Below are 21450 nucleotides of genomic sequence, written 5' to 3' on the forward strand. Positions count from 1 at the left end.
TGATAAGTATGAGAGAGAAAAATATAAAGCCAAGAAGGGGGATATTTTTAAGTAAAGACCTTAAGATGCATGAGCAAGCCACGGGGTACTTGGCAGAAAATATTCAAGGCAGAGGGATTAGCAAGTAAAAATGGCCCAGACATGAGAAAAAAGGAAAGGCAAGGAGTCCAGGGTGGCTGACATGCAATGTAGCAGAGAGGAGAAGGAAATGGATGGCCGCTGTAAAGATTTTGGCATTTACTCTTAGTGAGATAGCTATGTTATGAAGTGAGCATATCTTTTTGGCACTCCAAAATTAAAAGGAAGACCAAGAAGGAACAGTCAGTGAGAGAGAAGGCAACAAGAATCTGCAAATCTGAGATCAAGTAAAAAAAATTATTTTTTAAGGAAGCATAATTAACTACGTCAAACGGTGCTGAAAGGTCAGATAAGATGAGCACTGAGAACCATTACTGAATATAAATTTACTTTGTAAAGTAATTTAATATGACTAATCATCACCATAAAAACAAAGGTTCCAATATTTCCCCCATCTACTATGAATTCTGGTCTGTTTCTGTTACCATTTATTCCCATCCTTGGACATTTAATAAGTTGAAAAATACTAGTCAAGACAAAGTTTCTAACCCACATCTCATTTACTGTGCTATAGTACTGTACTTGACTAAGTTACAGAACTAAAAGTAAAGTCTGGTATCTATAAAACATGAAGATTTCTCCAAATGAAAACAAAACCCCCTCTCTAGCCCTTCCTTGTTCTCTTAAGCCACTCTGCAGACAGAGTCCCATTTCTCACTAGGTTGCAATATTTCTGGGACAAGAATGTGCCTAAATTTGCATAAACTGGCCATAAGAGTTCCCCTCTATCAATGCAGTCAATGGAGTAGACTACATTTTAACATATATATCCCCAAATTAACCACTTATACAAGTATGAACTGAAAAAAACTTTCAACCACGAAACATGTCAAATATACAAAAAAGTACAGAAAATCATAACATACCCACATATCAATAAATGTTACTATTTTTCATATTTGCTTTATTTTTTAAAGAAATAAAAATTTCAATGTTACAGATACTGCTAAAATCTTCCCTCCTTTCCCTTTTTTTTCCTCCCCAGAAGCAACCATTTTTATGAATTTGTTTAATTCTCATGGATATTTTCAATGTATATCAACACATCTATAAGTTTTATATATAAATTTTTACATAAATGATATCATGCCATACATATCCTTTTTTAAAAGAAACTTCATTTTTTTAGAGCAGTTTTAAGTTCACAGCAAAACTGAACAGAAAGTACAGAGTTCTCATGTATTCCCTGCCCCTCCCCCACTATCAACATCCTGTATCAGGGCAGTACATTTGTTACAACTGGTGAACCTACACTGACACATCATTATCACCCAAAGTCCACAGTTTACATTAGGGTTCACTCTTGGTGTTGCACATTCTATGGGTTTTGACAAACGTATCCACCATTATAGTATCATACAGATTAATTTCACTGTCCTAAAAATCCTCTGTACTCTGCCTATAATCCCTGGAAACCACCGATCTTTTCACTGTCTCTATAGTTTTGCCTTTTCCAGAATGTCATATAGTTGGAATTATACAGTGAGTAGTGTTTTTTAAAGATTGGCTTCTTTCACTTAATAATATATATTTAAGGTTCCTCCATGTCTTTTCATGGCTTAACAGCTCATTTCTTCTTGGTGCTGAATAATATTCCATTGTGTGAGTGTACCACAGTTACTCATTCATCTACTGAAGAACATCTTTGTTGCTTCCAAGTTTTGACAACTATGAATAAAGCTCCTCTGTGTGAACATAAGTTTTTATTCATTTCCATAAATACCAAAGAGTGTGATTAATGAATTGTATGGTAAGAGTATGGTCAGTTTTGTAAGAAACTGTCGAACTGTTTTCCAAAGTGGTTGTACCATTTTGCATTCCCACTGGCAAGGAAATCGAGTTCCTGTTGCTCCATATCCTCAGCATTTGGCGCGGTTTTTTTTTTTTTTTTCCTTTAAATTGTGGTAAAATACACGTAACAAAATTTACTATCTTAACCATTTTTAAGTATACAGGTCAGTAGTGCTAAGTACATTCACACTGTTGTACACCCAATCTCCAAAACTCTTTTCATCTTGAAAACCTGAAACACTATACCCATTAAACAACTTCCTATTTCCCTCTTCTCCCAGCAACCATCAAGCTACTTTCCGTTTCTACACATTTCACTATTCTAGGCACTTAATATAAGTACAATCATACAGTATTTGCTTTTTGTGCCTTGGCATAATGTCCTTAAGGTCCATCCATGCTGTAGTGTATGCCAGAACTTCCTTCCTTCTTAAATCAGAATAACAGAATGTATATAGACCACATTTTATTTGTCCATTTCACCCACTGAAGGACACTTGGGTTGCTTCCACCTTTTGGCTATTGTGAATAACACTGTTATGAAAATAAGTGTACAAATCTCTCAGTCCCTTTCAATTCTTTTGGGTATATACCCAGAAGTGAAATTCTATTTTTAATTTTTTGAGGAACCACCATACCATTTGCCATAGTAGCTGCACCATTATACATTCTCACCAACAGCACACAAGAGTACCAATTTCTCCACATTGTCACCAATATTTCTTATTTTGTTTTTGTTTTTTAGTAGTCATCTGAATGGCTGTGAGGTGGTATCTCACTGTTGTTTTGATCTGCATTTCCTTAATGATTAGTGATGTTGAGCATGTTTTCATATGCTTGTTGGCCGTTTGTACATCTTCTTTGGAGAAACGTCTATTCAAATCCTTTGCCCATTTTTAAATAGCTTTTCCTTTTGTTGTTGAGTTGTAGGAGTTCTCTATATATTGTGGATATTAACCACTTATCAGGTTTACAAATATTTCCTCCCATTCCTTCGGCTGCCTTTTCACTATGTTTATTGGGTCCTTTGATGCACAGAAGTTTTAAAGTTTGATGTAGTCCAATTAATCTATTTTTTCTTTTGTTACCTATGCCTTTTGTGTCATGTCCAAGAAATCAATGCCAAATCCGAAGTCATGAAACTTTTGTCCTATGTTTTCTTCTAAGAGTTTTATTGTTCTAGGTCTTAACGTTTAGGTCTGTGATCCATTCTGAGTTAATTTTTGTATATGGTGTTAGGTAAGGGTCCACCTTCATTCTTTTGCTTGTGGATATCAAATTTTCCCAGCACCATTTGTTGAAAAGACATTGACATTCTCCCATTGAATGATCTTGGCACCCTTGTCAAAAATTCTTTGACCATATATGCCAAAGTTTATTTCTGGGCTCTCTACTTTATTCCATTGGTCTATATGTCTGACTTTATGCCAATATCACACTGTTTTGATTACTGCAGCTTTATAGTAAGTTTTAAAATCAGGAGGTGTGAGACCTCCAACTTCTTCTTCTTTTTCAAGATTGTTTTGGCTCTTCAGGATCCCTTGAGATTCCATATGAACTTCAGGATGGATTTTTCTATTTCTGCAAATAATGCCATTGGGATTTTGATAGCGATTGCATTAAATCTGTAGATAGCTTTGGACAGTTTTGACCTTTAACAATAATAAGTCTTCCAATCCATGAACACAAGATGTCTTTCTATTTATTTGTGTCCTCTTTAATTTCTTTCAGCAATGTTTTGCAGTTTTCAAGTGTAAAAGTCTTTCACCTCATTGGTTTACTCCTATGTATTTTATTCCTTTTGACGCTATTATAGATGAATATGTTTCTCAATTTCCTTTTCAGGTTGTTCCTTGTTAGCGTATGTTGATTTTATATATTTTATATCCTGCAATTTTCCAGAATCATTTATTACTTTTAACAGTTTTTTTTGTGAGGATCTTTAGGGTGTTCTACATATAAGATCATGCCATCTGCAAACAGAGATAATTTGACTTCTTCCTTTCCAATTTGGATGCCTTTTATTACTTTTTCTTGCCTAACTGCTCTGACTAGGACTTTCAATACTATGTTGAACAGACCCGGCGAAAGCAGGTATCCTTGTCTTGTTCCTGATCTTACAGGAAAAGCTTTTAGTCCTTCACCATTGAGTATGATGTCTGCTGGGGCTTTTCTTATTTGCTCTTTATTTTATTTTTTTTATTGAAGTATAATTGAGATACAACCTTATATTGGTTTTAGGTGTACAATGTAATGATTTGACATTTGTATACATTGCAAAATGATCACAACATTGACTCTATTTACCATCTGTTACCATACAAAGCTACAACATTGTTGTTTCCTGTGATGAGAATTTTTAAGATTTACTTTCTTAGCAATTTTCAAATTTTCAATACAATATTACCAACTATAGTCCCCATGCTGTACATTACATTCCCAAGACTTATGTTATAACTGCAAGTTTGTACCTCTTGATCCTCTTCACCCATTTCACTCACCCCTAAACCCCCTCCCCTCTGGCAACCACCAATCTGTTCTCTGTATCTATGAGTTTGGTTCACTTGTTTTGGTTTTTAGATTCTAGGTATAAGTGAAATCATATGGTATCTGTCTGACTTATTCCACTTAGCATAAGACTCTCAAGGTCCACCCATGTTGTTGCAAAAGGTAAGATCTCATTCTTGTTTATGGCCAAGTATGGTCTTTATTATGTTGAGGTAGTTTCCTTCTTAGTTTGAGTGTCTTTATCACGAAAGAGTGTTTAATTTTGTCAAATGCTTTTTCTGCATCAATTGAGATCATGTGGTTTTGTCTTTCATTCTGTTAACGTTGTATATCACATTGATTGATTTTTATATATATTGAACCATCCTTGCATTCCAGGAATAAATCCCAGTTGGTCATGGTGCATAATCCTTTTAATATGGTAGTGAATTCAGTTTGCTAGTATTTTGCTGAGGATTTTCGCAATACTATTCATCAGTGATATTGGTCTGTAGTTTTCTTATAGTGTCTTTGTCTGGCTTTGGTACCAGGGTAATGCTGGCCTCATAGAATGAGTTCAGAAGTGTTCCCTTGTCTTCAGTTTTCTGGAAGAGTTTGAGGGGGAATGTTAATTCTTTAAATGTTTGGTAGAATTCACCAGTGAAGTCATCTAGTCTTGGGCCTTTCTGTGTTAGGAGATTTTTGATTACTGATTCAATCTCCTTACTAGTAATAGGTCTGTTCAGCTTTTCTGTTTCTTCACGATTCAGTCTTGGTAGGTTAGCTGTTTCTAGGAATTTATCCATTTTATCTAATCTATCTGATTTGTTGGTGAATTAGTCAAACATATCCTTTGCAATACTCTTTTCTCTACAAAACACATGACAAGTAAAAACATTACCTTACATGAGGAAACACCAAAATATGGGTACATAAGTAACTACTCTAAGTGTTCAATAAAGGAATGATTGATATGAATTGATATGATGAGGGAAAACTTAACTGAGGCCTAGAGGCTTAAGTTCAACTTGGAAATATAAATAAGAAATGGCAAGGTAACGGGGAGACTAGCAGGGATTTCCAGTAGGGACCCAATAAAAGCAAATACAGGAAAGAACCGAATGTTAAAGGTGAGGTGGATTCACCTGCCTGAAGCAAGAGAAGAGTCTGAGAGGAAGTTATATGGATGGGGCAATTATAAATTAAAAAGGTAAGAATTAATTTGGTCAGATATTTTAGTGTTTGCCTCTTCACTAGCATTTATCCAGCAAGCACTCAATATCTGCTAAACTGAACCAAGAGCCTGAAATACCTAGCTTATTAAGAAATGTTGACTGAGTCTTATAGACAACAGGAATCCACTAAAGGTTTCTGAGTTGAAAACTGAAAATAGCAATGGCGTTCTGGGAAATTTACTGAAGATCCTACTGCTTCTCATCTGGGGTGATTTTGCCACTCAGGGGACATCTGGCAATTTCTGAAGACAGTTTTAGTTGTTATAACTGGGGAGCAGCATGCTACTGACCCCTAATGGGCAGAAGCAAGGGTTGCTGGTAAACATCCTACAATGCACAGAACAGGTCCCCACAACAAAGAATGATCTGACTCAAAATGTCAATAGTGCCAAGGTTGAGAAACTTTTCTGTATTCTACTATGCGTTATTCTCATGAGAACCCAAATTCAAATATATTTGAAAAAATGTACATAAGAAAAAGAAAACATTCCAAAAGACTAATAGCAATAAGCTTATAGAGTATTATTTTATTTTTTTCATTTTTCTAAAAATTTTTTACAATTACCACACCATTATCATTTCAAGAGAAAAAAATAAATTTGAGAAAAAATCTGATTTAGTCACTAATTCTACTCAGAGTACACTCTTCTTTTTTTAAAGTTTCATTTAATTCCCTCAAGTATTTACTTAAGTGCCACTTACATGCTAGGCTCTGTGAGGAGAATTAGGAATAGAGTGGTATACAAAATGGACAAGGTCCATACTCTCAGGGAGTTTATAGTCTGATGGGAGAAATTAACATCGAGTAAATACACTAACAAATTATGATCAGTGTTCTTAAGGAAAACAACAAGGGAGTTTAACTTTCAATTAGCTTGTTCAGGGATGGCCTCTCTCAGTAAATAATATGGAATATTCAAAGGATAAGAAACAACCAGGCAGGTGAAGGAAAGGGGATGAAGGTGGAGGGCATTCTGACAGTGCACCATGTGTGAAGAGGAGAGGGCTGTCGATGTGTTAGAGGAATTAGAAGATGATGAATGAGAGTATGGTAACTAAGGAGATAACAGGGTGAGAGGTAGGAGAAGTAGACAGGGACCAAATGTGGCAAGGCCTTCAAGGTCTAGGTAAGGGGTTTGGAAGCTAAATGTGGTGGGAACCTACCAAAGCAGAGGAGGGGTGTGATCTGATTTACTTTATTTTTTAAAAGAACTATGATGGTTATCTTATGAATTGGAAAAGAGCAATGGCAGAAATAACACAACTACTGTGGAGATGAGATAATAATGAGGTAATAATGCTTTGCCCTAGATTTTAACAGTGAGAAGAAAGTTAACAGAAAAGTAAGAATGGAGTGATATTAACTAAATAATGTCATACTTACAACCTTGTCTAAGAGAAACTTCTCTTTGCAGGGATGCTGCTACAGAAGCAGGCAAAAGATGTTCCTTACCATGTGACACCCCTCCTTCCCCACACCACAGCTGACTGGTGGTGGGGGTTCTGGGGCAAGCACCCAATTCAGGAAAAGCCCATCCGTAAGCAGGCCAGCAGGAAAACAATTTGCTTCAGCTTGGGCAGAGCTTATCAGCTCAGATTCTCTCAGGAATTTAACGAAAAATTACATAAATACAAAGACAGTCAGTATCTAGGAAAAATAAAACTTAGTAGCTGGGTTAGTGGCTGCAGAGCAGTCCAGCGAAGCTCCATGAATTCCTACCACCAAGACACTCCTACATGAAGTATCTTGGATAATGTGAGAATTGGTTCCTTAATTTTCCTAACACTCCACGCTTATTTGACCTAGTCTGAGTAAAGTGTTCCTTGTATTCTTAAAATCTTAACACACATATCCACTAAGATGAGATTTTAATTTTACAGAAATTGAGGCTAAAAAAATTATTATTAAGCTTTCCTAATGGCATATAGCTAATGAGATGCAATCCTAGGTCTTCCCACTCTAAAAATCAAGCTTTTCCACAAATCTCAAGGGAAGTTACTGGACACCAAACATTTAGGATGTCCTTTCCCTTCAAATTTCAGGTATATTATTTATTTTAAATTTGAGTTTAGGAAGGAAAGATAAGAGATCTACTACAACACTAGCTCACAGTGACTGAATATCCCCACAGGGTCAGTTTAGAGCAGGAATCTGAGAGATCTTGACCTGCTAGAATGTAAACTCCATGAGAACAGGAATTTAGCCTATGGTGTTCATTGCTTTATCCTTACTGCTTAGAACATAATCTCAGACACCGAAGCTGAATAAACACTTGCTGAGCAAATGAATTCAATACAGGGAAAAGCAGACGCAGAAATTACTGAAATAGAGCCGCCAAGAGTTCACCTGTGACCCTTAGGTAGTGGAAAATTGTCACGGTCCCTAGTTATTTCTCTTAATTAACAATTTGTGGGTTTTTCTGGTTTTAAATATAACAGCTTTAGTGAGATATAATTCACATACCATACAATTCATCCATTTAAAGTGTACATTGAGTGGTTTTCAATACATTCACAAAGTTGCACATCAATCATCCCCATCTAATTCCAGATCATTTTCTTCACTACAAAAAGCCCCACACCCATTAGGAGTCATTCCCCATTTCCCCCTTATCCCAGACCCTGGCAACTACTAACCTACTTTCCGTCTCTATGGATTTGCCTATCCTGGACATTTCATATAAATGGAATTATACAATATGTGATCTTTTGTGACTGGCTTCTTTCAGGTAGCATAATGTTTTCAAGGTTCATCTATGTTGTAGCAGGTAGCAGTACTTCATTCCTTTTTTGTGGCAGAATAATATGTATTCTATTGTATATATATATCCATTCATCGGTTGATAGACACTTACTTTGTTTCCACTTTTTAGCTATTATGGATAATGCTGTTATGAACATTCATGTACAAGTTTTTGTGCAGACACTTGTTTTCAATTCTCTTGGGTTTATACCTAGGAATGGAATTGCTGAATCACATGTTAACTGTTTAACTTTTTGAGGAACTGTTCCAAAGGGCTTCACCATTTTACACTCCTATCAGCCACTATTAGGGTTCCACTTTCTCCACATCCTCACCAACACCTGTTATTCTCTTTTTGTTTACAGCCATCCTAGGTGTGAAGTGGTATCTCATTACAGTTTTGATCTGTATTTCCCTAATGACTAATGACGTTGTTCATATTTTTCATTTGTTTATTGGTTCTAGTAAGCTTTTTCATCATTTAAAGATAATACTGTTATTGTTTTAAAGCTGGAGAATAAAAGGGAATTAGGAAAAATTATTCAAGATATTAAGAGAAAAAATGTGAACACTCTGATATGTTTGAGAAAACAGTTGATCAACAACAAACTCAATTCTACAGACATACTTGTAATACAATGAACATCTCCACATAATATTCAAAGGCAAAATAAGGAATCATTCTACATCTGTATTGGATGGTGGTGCTTTATAATTTTGTCTTCAATAGGCTTTTTCTTCCTTTCTTCTTACTCTAACAGACCCTTCATTCTTGTGGCAGATCTGTGGTTTAAGTGGAGGTACCAAGAACCCCAATTACAACCTGCAAGTGAGTGCGTATGCACACGTCTGTGCGCACACACACACAGCCGGACATTTGGCATGTGACCTTGTGCTGGCCAATCATAGAACCATATTCCTCTGCCCACAGTAATGAATTCAGGTATAAGCATGCAATCAAATCTTTCTTTTTTTTTTTTTATAATTTTATTTATTTATTTTTTTCCCCCAAAGCCCCAGTAGATAGTTGTATGTCATAGTTGCACATCCTTCTAGTTGTTGTATGTGGGACACGGCCTCAGCATGGCCGGAGAAGGGTGCCTCGGTGCACGCCCAGGATCTGAACCCGGGCCGCCAGCAGCGGAGCACCGCGCACTTAACCGCTAAGCCACGGGGCTGGCCCACGTGCAATCAAATCTTGATCAGAGTCGTCCCTCGACTTTCACTAGAATTCTTATCACAATTAACGCCAGCTGTGGCCCTAGACTTAATGGGTTATGAGAGCCAGACTGCCCTATTATGCTTAAACTAATTTGAGCTGGGTTTCTGTTCCCTAAAACATAACTATGAAACATGAAAATCAACTCTTTCAGCCTAAAGCTGTCAGATCTAACTTTCAATATCAACGTTATGGAAAAAGAGTTTATAACATCCTTAAAGCCACTATTCTAAAGAGAGCCAGAAAATACTCGGTTTCACAGTTACTAAAGAACTGAATAATGTAATAATTATTTGAAAATCTTAAAACTATATTTTGCTTGTTTTTCTGGACCAACAACAGCTGTAAGTGGTTAAAGAAGACCAGGGTGAATAGGCAGGATGGGTGGCAAACAGGATAGGTTCATTTAATACAATCAAGCAGAGACTACTTTCAAGATACAACTACTACAATGGAATAAATTTATGTAACACCTACTTTAAGGAACCACAAAGACATAGTATAAAAACTAAAACAAGAATTAAAGTTTTCATTAAAGAACAGGAATCTGAGATAGAATATGATTTACTTTTTAATATTAAAAAATATGTCTACCATCAAATTATGAAACACATTACCTTAGGATTCTCACTTTTGTTAATAAAAATTTAATAAAATTCCAGGTTGCCAAAATACATTATGGAAAACTTAGGGTAAAAGCGACAACTAACCAAATTTTGTTTTCACAGTAAATAAACAGTAATAGAAAAAGGTTTAGCATTTTAAATAACCAAGCTCATCTTGCATTACCAGCAAATGTCTATGACCTTAAATCATTTCTTTTTTCTTTTTTATTTTTTTTAATTTTTTTTAAAGATTTTATTTATTCATTTTTTTCCCCCCAAAGCCCCAGTAGATAGCTGTATGTCATAGGTTCACATCCTTCTAGTTGCTGCACGTGGGACTCGGCCTCGCATTGGACGGAGAAGCGGTGCCCTGGGGCGCGCCCGGGGTCCGAACCCGGGCCGCCAGCATCAGAGCGCGCGCACTTAACCGCTAAGCCACGGAGCCGGCCCTTAAATCATTTCTCATTATGGGTACTACACAGTGTGAATTAGAGCTATTTTCTGGTGAAATTTACAGTCTTGTGGGAATACAGTTACAAAACATACAAAAAGTATTTACTAACCTACTTACAACACAGGATTAGAGAAATGAAGTCAGAAACTAGTAATTTTGTGACAATTTGGTTGAAGCATGCAGGAGAAAGCAGGCTTTCACTTGAGTGCTAATGAAGGGAGAAGGAAGCCTTCCTCAGTTCATGTGATGTGATTTGAATTACGGTGCACAGTGGTACAAAGGAATTGCAAACAAAATGTTGTTCTGACAGGGAACGCTGGGAGGTTATTTTGATGTAATGCATGATTAAGTAAGTTGGTAGAAATAAAAAAGAGCCTCCATTCACTCTGTATATACTACATGCCAGGCGTTGTTAAGCATTTAAATGATTTAGAGAGATTAAGTTAACTTCCACAACTATTAAGAGAAACCGGGATTCAAATCTAGATGTATGAGACTCCATGGTCCATGTTCTTTAACTGTGATACTATGAAGCCTTTTAAGAGCCTTTATTAATTAAAAGTAACAGTCACCTGTAACAGAAACAACAGTAATAAACAAAGACAGTGGTCTCAAAGTGTGGTCAACGGGTTCCTGTGGGGCTACTGAGACCTTTTCAGAGGGTCCACAAGCTCAAAACTATTTTCATAATATTACTACTAATACTTTTTTATTGTGTTAACATTCGCACTGCAGTGCAATGCAGTGGATAAAACTGCTGGTGCTTCAGCAATGTCATCAGGCTGTATTAGTAGTCACTGTATTTCAGTCAAAAAAAATAGCCGGCTCACTTAAGAATGCCCTTGATGAAATAGTAAAAAATTATTACTTTTATCAAAAACTGGCCTTTTCTGAGCCAGCCCTGATGGCCTAGCGGTTAAAGTTTGGGGTGCTCTGCTTCGGCAGCCTGGGTTCGGTTCCCGGGCACGGAACCACACCACTTGTCTGTCAGTAGCCATACTGTGGCGGTGGCTCACATAGAAGAACTAGAAGGACTTAACGACTAATATACAACTATGTACTGAGGATTTGGGGAGAACAAGAAAAAGGGGAAGACTGGCAACAGATGTTAGCTCAGGGTGAATCTTTCACACAAAAAACAAAACAAAACACTAACCTGGCCTTTTCTTTCTAAAATTTTGTGATAAAATGGGGATTACACATAAACCACTTCTGCAGCATACCTACTTCTGCAGTAGTATAACTGTCTCAAGGAAAAAGTATTTGTGTGACTGTCTGAGTTGTGAATTGAACTAGCCACTTTTTTCATGAAACATCATTTTTACTTGAAAGAACGACTGACAGACAAATTATGGTTATTCAGACAGTCTCTGGCAGATGTTTTCACAAAGCCGAGCAAAGTGAGCTTATAGCTTCAAGGAAAACAAGTTACAATATTTGTTGCTAATGAAAAAATTTGAGCTTTCAAGTGAAAACAAGAATTTTGGAAAACTCATATCCACCACTACGAGCTTGATAGATTCCCAATATTTAAGATTTTTCTGATGAACTATGTGGTGACAATAATAACTGTGAATTTTCATTGTATAATAAAATGTGTCAGCATTTGGAAGATCTGCATAATTCAGTGAATTAATATTTTCCAAATGACCAATACATGATGTTACAAAATCAGGCATGGGTAAAAGATACATTCCAAGTACAGGACAGACCCATTTTTTTTTTTTTTTTTGAGGAATATTAGCCCTGAGCTAACATCTGTTGCCAATCCTCTGCCTTTCTGCTGAGGAAGATTGGCTCTGGGCTAACATCCGTGCCCATCTTCCTCCACTTTACATGGGAGGCCACCACAGCATGGCTTGATAAGCAGTGCGTAGGTCCGTGCCCACGATCCGAACCTGTGAACCCTGGGCTGCCGAAGCGAAGCATGCAAACCCAACTGCTATGCCACCAGGTCGGCCCCTGACCAATGGTTTTTAACATAATGCAGTAAAAAAAAGTTCACTGATGTGGCTTCAGATTCCACATTGCCAACTAAAGTTTATCAAACTACTATTTGTGGAATTATGGTACAGTATCAAAGAATAATTTCTGTAATTATCTGAAAAAACATTCCTCCCTTTTTCAACTGCCTATCTGTGTGAAGCTGGCTATTCTTCATATACTTCAACCAAAATAGTATATCACAAAAGATAGAATTCAGAGATAGATATGTGAATCCAGCTATCTCTTCTTGAGCCAAATATTAAAGAGACCTGAAAAAAAGGTTAAACATGGCCATTCTTTGCATCACACTTTTTGGGTTTTGGAAAATAAGTTATTTTTCATTAGAAATTTGTTCATATAAAATAGCTTTATTAATGTTACTTTATATGAGTTAATATTTTTAAAAATTCTGTTTTAATTTTTAAAATGGTAAATATTCATAGAAATTCACAAAGTTCTTTGAGTGTCCTTAATTTTTTTTTTTGGAAAGGGAGATTAGCCCTGAGCTAATCTCTTGCCAAATCTATTGCCAAATCTCCTCTTTTTTGCTGAGGAAGATTGGCCCTGGACTAACATCCATGCTCATCTTCCTCTACTTTATATGTGGGATGCCTGCCACAGCATGGCTTGATAAGTGGTGCATCGGTCCGCACCCGGGATCCAAACCTGCAAACCCTGCGCCGCCAAAGCGGAGCACAGGAATATAACCGCTACACCACTGTGCCAGCCCTGAGGGTCCTTAATTTCTAACAGTGTAAACAGGTCTTGAGTCCCAAAGCCCTGAAAACTTCTGAACTAAGGCCATTACAAGCATGTATATATCGTCTTTATTCAGTAGGTGCCAACAGAAAGATTGTTCTCATATTAACTTGTGAAAAAGGGAGTGTCCCTCAGCCCTGTCTTTTACTAAATCTAAATGAAAAGCATAGTAAATGGACTGTGTTCTCTCGAATTTAAAGTCCACAAATGATACACAATTTCCAAAAATCTCTCTGGGAAAAAAAGGAAACACTTAACAATACCTATTATAACCCCAAGGACTATGGTAGGTACTTTCACATACAATCTTTTAATCAACTTTGAGATCCGTATTAAGGCTGAGAGAAGTTAAAGAGAAGCAATATGGTATAGGATAAACAGCACAGACCTGACGTTGACACACCTGAGTTAAAATCACTCCATTGAATACTATGCTAAGTCACTTAACTCTAGAGGTTTTTCTTCTATAAAATGAATAAAACTCCTACTTATAAGATTAGGAGAAATGAGAATACAATTAAAAGCATATACAGTAGGTGCTCAAAAAGTTAGTCCCCTTCAATCATACTTCTCCTCTGTTCCAAAACTAACCCAGTGAGTACCAAAATTATCATTCAAGGTTAGATTTGACGACAAGCTCCTATTTCATCATTACAGGCCTCAAGTAGATGAATGCTGCTCCAGAAAACATTTAAAAATATTTTAAGGACCCACAACCACTACCAGGCATTAGGGATCAATGCTTAAAAACTACCTACACATTTTTTCTTAAGTAGTTTCATTCTTTTAAAGCTAAATCACTCCTACAACTCTCTCCAATCTTGTATATTCATTTGACACATTAGTGACTATAAAAAACAAAGACATTTGGATATCTCTAAGAAAATCATCAATGAAGCAATTCTGAAACTGGTTGCCCTGTAAACCAGGAAAGCTGGTAGGAAGCACAAAAAATTACTTAATTCCCAACTATATTTCTGTCAGATATTTCATATTGCCACACACTTGGACTATTACATGAAAAATTAGACAGCAGTTATTTTAAGTATAGTAAATACGTTCCAAGATTTGCGATGAGAGAGGTCAGTCTCTAAAAGTTAACAAGACTTAATAGCTTAACAATGCTTTTTCACTCTGTACAGTTGAACAAATCACCAAGCTCATTCCTAAACAACAATAAAACAGCTGATCAATTTGTTAAACTCTTGCCAACCAAGCAACTATTTTTTTTTTTTAAGTTCAAGCTGACTTCATATTGTATCTTGTGTGGACAATCACAAGTTTCCAATTATGTAGTATTTTAATGTTCTTTTATTTTCAAGGTAAGGTTTTTTCTTAAAAGCTAGGTTTTTGTAAGACTTAATTATTTTTCTAACATAACTTATACTCTATTTTAACCTGGACACTCTCAAGAACTTCTATAAAAATCAAACAGGTTATAAAGTCTACAAGAGAATTTCCCCTCTACTTTTAAAACATAAACATAATGATCTTAATTTGCTTTATTCCGACAAATTTTTTATTGAAGTTTTGTCCCTACCCATTTCCTGTGTTGCACTGTGCGTACATTCTCTATGGTTACTATTCTCAAACTAATAATAACGATTCTCTGACACAGTGCATGAGAGAAGCCGAGCCTTGACTATCATCTGACAGTTCCTGTAAATTATTTTAAATGGTTACTGACATATGCCTTCTTTGATGCTTCTGTCTTTCAAGAAGTAGGCATGACCACATTTTGGAGGAGCCAGAATGGTAGACTGAAAGACAGGAATGAACATCAGATTGAAAGCTATGAATTAGTTTCAACTCTAACACTTAGAAATTACGATTTTAGAAGAGTCACTAATTCCCTGTGCCCAAAAGCCCTTCAATGAACAATCAGACATCTCTACATTAAAAACTTTCCCCATTAATTGTAACTTAAGATATATATTCGCACAGATTAAAAAACAGAGCCAATTACAAATAAGGGAGTAAGAATCAGGGGCTAGCCCAGTGGCGTAGTGGTTAAGTATGTGTGCTCTGCTTTGGCGGTCCGGGATTCACAGGTTCGGATCCCGGGTGCGCACCTAGGCATTGCTTGTAAGGCCATGCTGTGGCGGCATCCCATATAAAGTAGAGGAAGATGGCACGGATGTTAGCCCAGGGTCAACTCTTCCTCAGCAAAAAAGAAGAGGATTGACATTGGATGTTAGCTCAGGGCTGATCTTCCTCACACACACACACAAAAAGAACCAATTACACTGAATCCTATTAAATCCCCTCCTGCCCCCCAAACAGAAAAACTGAAGGTGATAAAATGCTCAGAGAATTGCCAGGCATCTTCCTAACATTAACCTATTAATCTTCACAACACTCATAAAGCAGATGTCAAGTACCTCCAGTTTCACAGACTGAAAGAACCGTAAGACTGACTAATTCTTCCAAGGTCACACACAGATCAGATTAAACTAAACTCTAGGACTTTGTACTCTTCATAATTTCAAATCAAACAATGTCAGATCAAACTGAAAAATGCTATAATTACCTCACTCTGTATGCTATCCTCTGTATCTGTGTGGTCCATTTAGGTAGCCACTAGCCACATGTAGCTATAAGGCACCTGAAATGTAGGTAGTCCAAATTGAGATATGCTGTAAGTGCAAAATACAAACCAGATTTTGAAGACTCAGTATGAAAAGAATATAAAATATCTCATTTTTTTACATTGATTACATATTGCAACAGTATTTTGGATATATTGGATTAAATAAAATTTATTGGACAGCACTGGTCCATACTTCTTTCCAAAGACCTCCCAATGAAACAGCTGTTATCATAAAACCTAAATCAAAAAGCAGTATTTTCTCAGGATTTGTTGTTGCACAACATAGAAACCATATTTGGGGGTAGAGGAGATGAGCATAGTTAAGTGTTTTGACGGACACAGGCATATATGTAATTAATAAATAGACAAAATAGGCCATTCTGGTGTTCTCTAAGGATAATAAAAGATGTTTCCATCTCATCACAAGCATATGTGACTTTGAGTAAGTCACAAAGTATGACTTTCCATTAGAGTCATATGTCATTTCCTTAGGTGGAAAAGTGAAAAGATTCCTATTCCTAATGTACACACAGGGTTATCAAAGTCACCAGAGGATGCCCAGAAGGCACCTTTAACTTCTCCAAAAAATCTGCCTAATGTGTATTTATAGCTATTTTTAAAAATCACATATCATAATATTATTCTAATATAGAGTCAGCACTTAATCTTATTTTGACTAAAGTAATAAACAAGAGGTATACAGCAAGTGGAAACATCAATTTAAAAAACAAAAGGATCACCTGAGAAAACAGTTTGGCAATCCCAATAAAGGCTACACATAAAGTTACTATATGACCCAGAAATTCTACTCCTAAGTATATAACCAAAGAGAAATGAAAACATAGGTCCACACAAAAATGTGTATATGGATGTTCATAGCAGTATTATGCATAATAGCTAAAAGGAAGAAACAATGCAAATGTCTATCAACTGATAAATGGATAAACAAAATGTGGTATATCCATGCACTGGAATATTATTCAGCCATAAAAAGGAACGAAGCACTGACACACTGACACATTCTTGTTACAACATGTGCAAACCTTGAAAACATTATGCTACCTGAAAGAAGCCAGCCACAAAAGATCACATATTGTATAACACATTTACATTAAATGTCCAGAATAGGCAAATCTAAAAAGACAGAGTACTTGGGAAATGAAGAGTGACTGCTAATGAGTTTGGGTTTCTTTCTGGGGTGATGAAAACGTTCCAAGATTGATTGTGGTGATGGTTGCACAAGCATATGAAAACACCAAAAGCCCACTTTAAATGGGTGAATGGTATGGTATGTGAATTACATCTCAATGAAACTGTTAGAAAAACTGCAGCCAGAAATGTAGGGGGAAAAAAGGATTAGAAGGATTCGTCAAGCACCTAATTGATATTTTTCGGGATTTTGTAACTTTGCAGTATTTAAAGTTTTGTAATTTGTGATTTTTTTTCTCATTCTAAATATTCATATTAGTCAAAAATTTTTTCATTACATCACTACACAACTCGGTAAACTTACTAAAAATCATAAATCGTACATTTAAATGGTGGTTTCTATGGCATGTAAATTATCTCAACATAGATGTTAAAATTTTTTCATTAAAATAAAGGGATCACAAGATTCATGTCTCATGTTAACCTTAAAACAATCACAGAACTAACAGCCACAGCCCCAGACAATAGTCCCTCAAACTACGAAACCACTAAGACAGCACAAACTACCCTAGAGACTGAATGGCTTTGTGTAAAGCCCCCCAAGCAGTTACTACCTCAGTCAAGCAATGTTCAAAGTCCAGAAACAGGTGATGGGAATTTGAAGATCTCAGTACAAAAAAGTACAAAGGGACAACATAAAAAATACTACTTGACCGCTTTCTCCTAAAAGCTAAACTCTTGATTCAGATACAGAATGGAAGTATTAAAAAAAGGAAACAAACAAAAACCCTATTTATCTAGACTCTTAAAGCTGAAGGGAAGAAGTCTTCTACCAGAAATCTGTGATTTGTGTGTATGTGCGTATTTGACCCTCACATCTTATGTAGCCGGAGAACCTCGAGAGCAGCTCTATCTAAGATAATGAAGATTTTCTTCACTCTCTTAAAATAATAAAACGTGAGGGTGCCATTCCAGAGCCCACCCCATCCCCCACTACCACCACCAGCAGGTGGAGGGCAACAATACTGTAGATTAGTGGATGACAGCTTTCTATAACCCTCTGGACTTTATACGTAAGAACGCAGCTGGAGGCTCTCAGGAGGCGGTAGAAAGATTTCTGAACAAGCTGAAATAAGGGGTATCCTTTGCCTGGAAGAGGGCACAATGTGAGCCACGTCTTGAGTCAGCTACATCCGAATAAAACACAGGCTGCTGGAAGGCATGTCAGCATCCCCAGGAGGGGCATTTCTCCACGGAGAAGCGGACTGCCGTAGCTCGGATACCGGGGGAGGCAGGAGTAAAGCGGAGGTCGGGAAGACCCGCGGACATGTCTGTCAGTGCACACGCCCCGGGCCGCGCCGAGGAAGTTCCGAGCCCACTCGGGGGCCGCAGGCTCGCTCCCCGCCGCCCTCCCGCCCCCTGCCGCGGCGCCGGCGCCCGAGCGAGCGCCGGAACCCCGCGCCGGGGGAGCCCTCCCGGCCTGGGCGCGCCGGCTCCGGCGCCGGCGCCGCGGGCAGGCCTAGGCCGCAGCCCAGCGCCGCTCCCGGCGGAGGCCGCCCAGGCCGGCACCAACTTCCCGGCGCGGCCGCAAAGGCGTCACGGCGGGCGGCCCGGCGCCATGCCCGGCAAGGCTCCGCCCGCCCCCCGCACTCGAGGCCGCCGAGCGCCCGCGCCCCGCCCTCCGGCGCCCCGACCGTACCTCCAAGTCGCGGCCTTTGTTCTTGAAATTCTTGAGCCGCTGGTTGTCCAGTTTCTCGTTGTCCGCCATGGCCGGGCCGGAGACTCCCTCCCCGCCCGGGCCCCGCGGGATCCGCCCCAACCACCACGCCGCGCCGACACTCCCGGGAGCCGGGCCGCCAGCCGCGGCCTTCCTCCTCTCCCTGCCTCGCGCGGCCTCCTGCTCCTCTCCCGCCCGCCCCCCGCCCTATCCGGCGCGACCGCGCTCGGGCTGAGACAACTGCGGGGCCGGGCGGCAACGGCGGCGGAATGCGCTGCCGGCTGAGAGGGGGAGGCAGCCTCGGTCTGAGGGCCCGGCGCCGCGACCACGCCCATCCCGCCAACCCCGCTCGCTGATTGGCTACCCAGGCTCCGGCGCGCTCGACCAATCAGAAAGGACGATGGAGAGCGGGGGCGAAGAGAGCTAAAGGAAAGGGGAAGCGAGCTGCGCTGGGAGGAAGGGGCCGGCGGCCGGGAAGTCTGGGAGGGGCGGGGCCCCGTGCCGCCGGAGCGCGGGGGAGGAAGCGAAGGAGACTGAGACCGCAAGAGGGGAGCGGGGGAAGGGGAGGAGCCCCGGAGCGTGGTGGTTTACTCCAGGCGTCCTGCTGCCGCAGATGTCCGGGGTCCGGGCTCGAAGCCGAGGAGGAGTACGTCCACTGTTTCTCGGGTGCGCCCTCTCGCCCAGGGTATTCCCTGCGCGCTCCGCCGACTTTACAGGAAGTGAGGGCTGCGCCTGCCCCATCGCGGGTCGGGACCCTTCTGCCCCACCAGCTCCGTTCCCCGGAGGCGGCCCTGCGTCTGAGGGCCGGGCTTCGGGGCAGGACTGCAGGGTGACGTGCTTTGGGGGGCGCGGCGGGAAGCGGGAGGGTTGGTGAGTGGAAAAGGAAAAGGACGCGTTAGACAAATCTGATTCATCTCCTCTGACCAAGTCCCCGCAACGGGTAGGAACTTTGGACTCGCTGATGATCCTTTGATGTTAGCACCTCTTAGGTATTCGGTCTTAGAGAGTAAAGAAGCTTCTTGGCCACCAAGTACTAACTTCTGGAAGGCGGGGTCTGTGGCACATGACACAGTAGTGTAATATTGTAACTCTGTTGAGAAAGGAAACGAATTCGAAGATCATACATCCCTACCAGGAATATTATTATCAGAGGCGGAAATAACAAGCTACAAAAGAACGTACTCAAATATTTCTGGAAAGGGGAGAAAGAAAAGGTTTAAAAATATATTTAAATACCAACTAAAAGTACTTCAAATGGACAGGTAAACGTGGGGTAGTCAGCAGCGACTGAGGTCGGAAGGAAAGCGGCAGGGTAGAAACGTCGGGTGTGTTTCAGTTTGACGACGTAGTGGGAGGAGACCCTGATTCAAACTCCTTGGGGAACTTTCACTCCTCATCCCCTTCCCTCCCACTTCCTTACTAGCATTCTTTTTGAGTAGAACAGCGTGCAGAGATAAAACGTTTGAAATGAGAATAATACCTTTAAAGTCCTCAATACTTGGTATACTTTCAGCTTCCTAGGCAAACAGAAGCTGTACATGGAAATAATCCACACTGAAGATTAACTTGAATGTAAATTCAGTGCCGATTTTAACTTTAAATCATGACATTCATTATAAATATTCCCTAAAGAATCATTTAATTGAAGTACCATTGCACACTGGAACACTGATGTTTTCAAAATGAGTTTAGGATAAGAAATTTCACTTGAAAAGCTGGAATATGTGTGTATTTTCCACCAACATGGATATTTGTCATGAGCAGGATTCAAGAAAACAAATTATTGGTGAATTCCACCCTATAATTAGAAGTGATCTTGTCGACATGCTTATGTAGATGAATATTTTGTACTTGTTGGAATAAATTCCATGACAGCTTTCATGATACAGGTTATAAAATTGTCTGCTGAAGGGGGAGGAAGAGTCTCCTCTACCCGCTCTGGGTCCTTCCTGGCTGGACTACAGATTAAATTGAAATGAGACTGAAGAGCAGGAGAGAAAATCAAAGTTTAATAACGTGTATACATGGGAGAAACCAGGGAAACTGTGTTTCTCTACAAACCGCAGAGGTGTTCGCCTTAAATAGCCTGTTCAGATAGACAAAGGAGGATGTTGGGGTTGGGAAAGGCCAGAAAGCACAACAATCAAGAGTGTGTAGATTTAAGTCTTCTCCTCCGTACTGATAAGAGTTTCCAGAGATAAGGTCGTCCCCCCTCTTCCCAGTAGAGAGAGGTAGATACCTTTACAAATGGAGATTTCCCTTACAAATGTAAATGTTTGGGCTTCCCAAGGACCCTGCTGGTATATCCATACCCAGAGTTAAATTCGTTTAGGCAGTTAGTGGGGAAGGTCAAATGTCCTCCAGAGAAAATAATGAAGGTAAAGAGACATATGTTGAGGTGGCCAATTTTGCTCTCCCACACTGCCATTATGTCTCCCAGCTACAACTGATTGTCTCTGATGATTAAACAACTCAAGGTTCTCTGCAGAATACTCCTAAAACAAGGGTATGATCACAGTTCCCCACTGAGAGAGATGCAGTACAAACAGGAAATAACCACAAAGTGATTTTGGTTTG

At 39.2% G+C, this 21450-nt stretch overlaps 1 protein-coding gene and 1 long non-coding RNA gene across 3 annotated transcripts in view; one reads left to right on the top strand and one right to left on the bottom strand.

Annotated features, from left to right (window-relative positions):
• KPNA4 (karyopherin subunit alpha 4) overlaps nt 1-19147 on the bottom strand; it is a 58888-nt gene extending 39741 nt beyond the window's left edge. The window contains exons 1-2 of one of the 2 annotated variants that reach the window (XM_087440139.1): nt 18856-19147; nt 15948-16053 (exon numbers count right to left, since the gene is read on the bottom strand). In XM_087440139.1, coding sequence (XP_087296265.1) covers nt 15948-15986 — 39 coding nt within the window. In that variant the 5' untranslated portion in view covers nt 15987-16053; nt 18856-19147. The remainder of the gene's footprint in view (nt 1-15947; nt 16054-18855) is intronic. The other variant, XM_004441699.3, reaches the window with a different exon arrangement.
• A 311-nt stretch (nt 19148-19458) lies between these two features.
• The window catches only part of LOC147915231 (uncharacterized), a 59314-nt gene continuing 57322 nt past the window's right edge, over nt 19459-21450 (top strand). Inside the window, exon 1 of the long non-coding RNA XR_015554535.1 lies at nt 19459-19539. This is a non-coding gene — a long non-coding RNA (uncharacterized LOC147915231). The remainder of the gene's footprint in view (nt 19540-21450) is intronic.

This window comes from Ceratotherium simum, chromosome 15 (genome assembly GCF_057802395.1).
Source record: "Ceratotherium simum simum isolate JZ-2026a chromosome 15, ASM5780239v1, whole genome shotgun sequence".
NCBI classification, from domain to species: domain Eukaryota; kingdom Metazoa; phylum Chordata; class Mammalia; order Perissodactyla; family Rhinocerotidae; genus Ceratotherium; species Ceratotherium simum.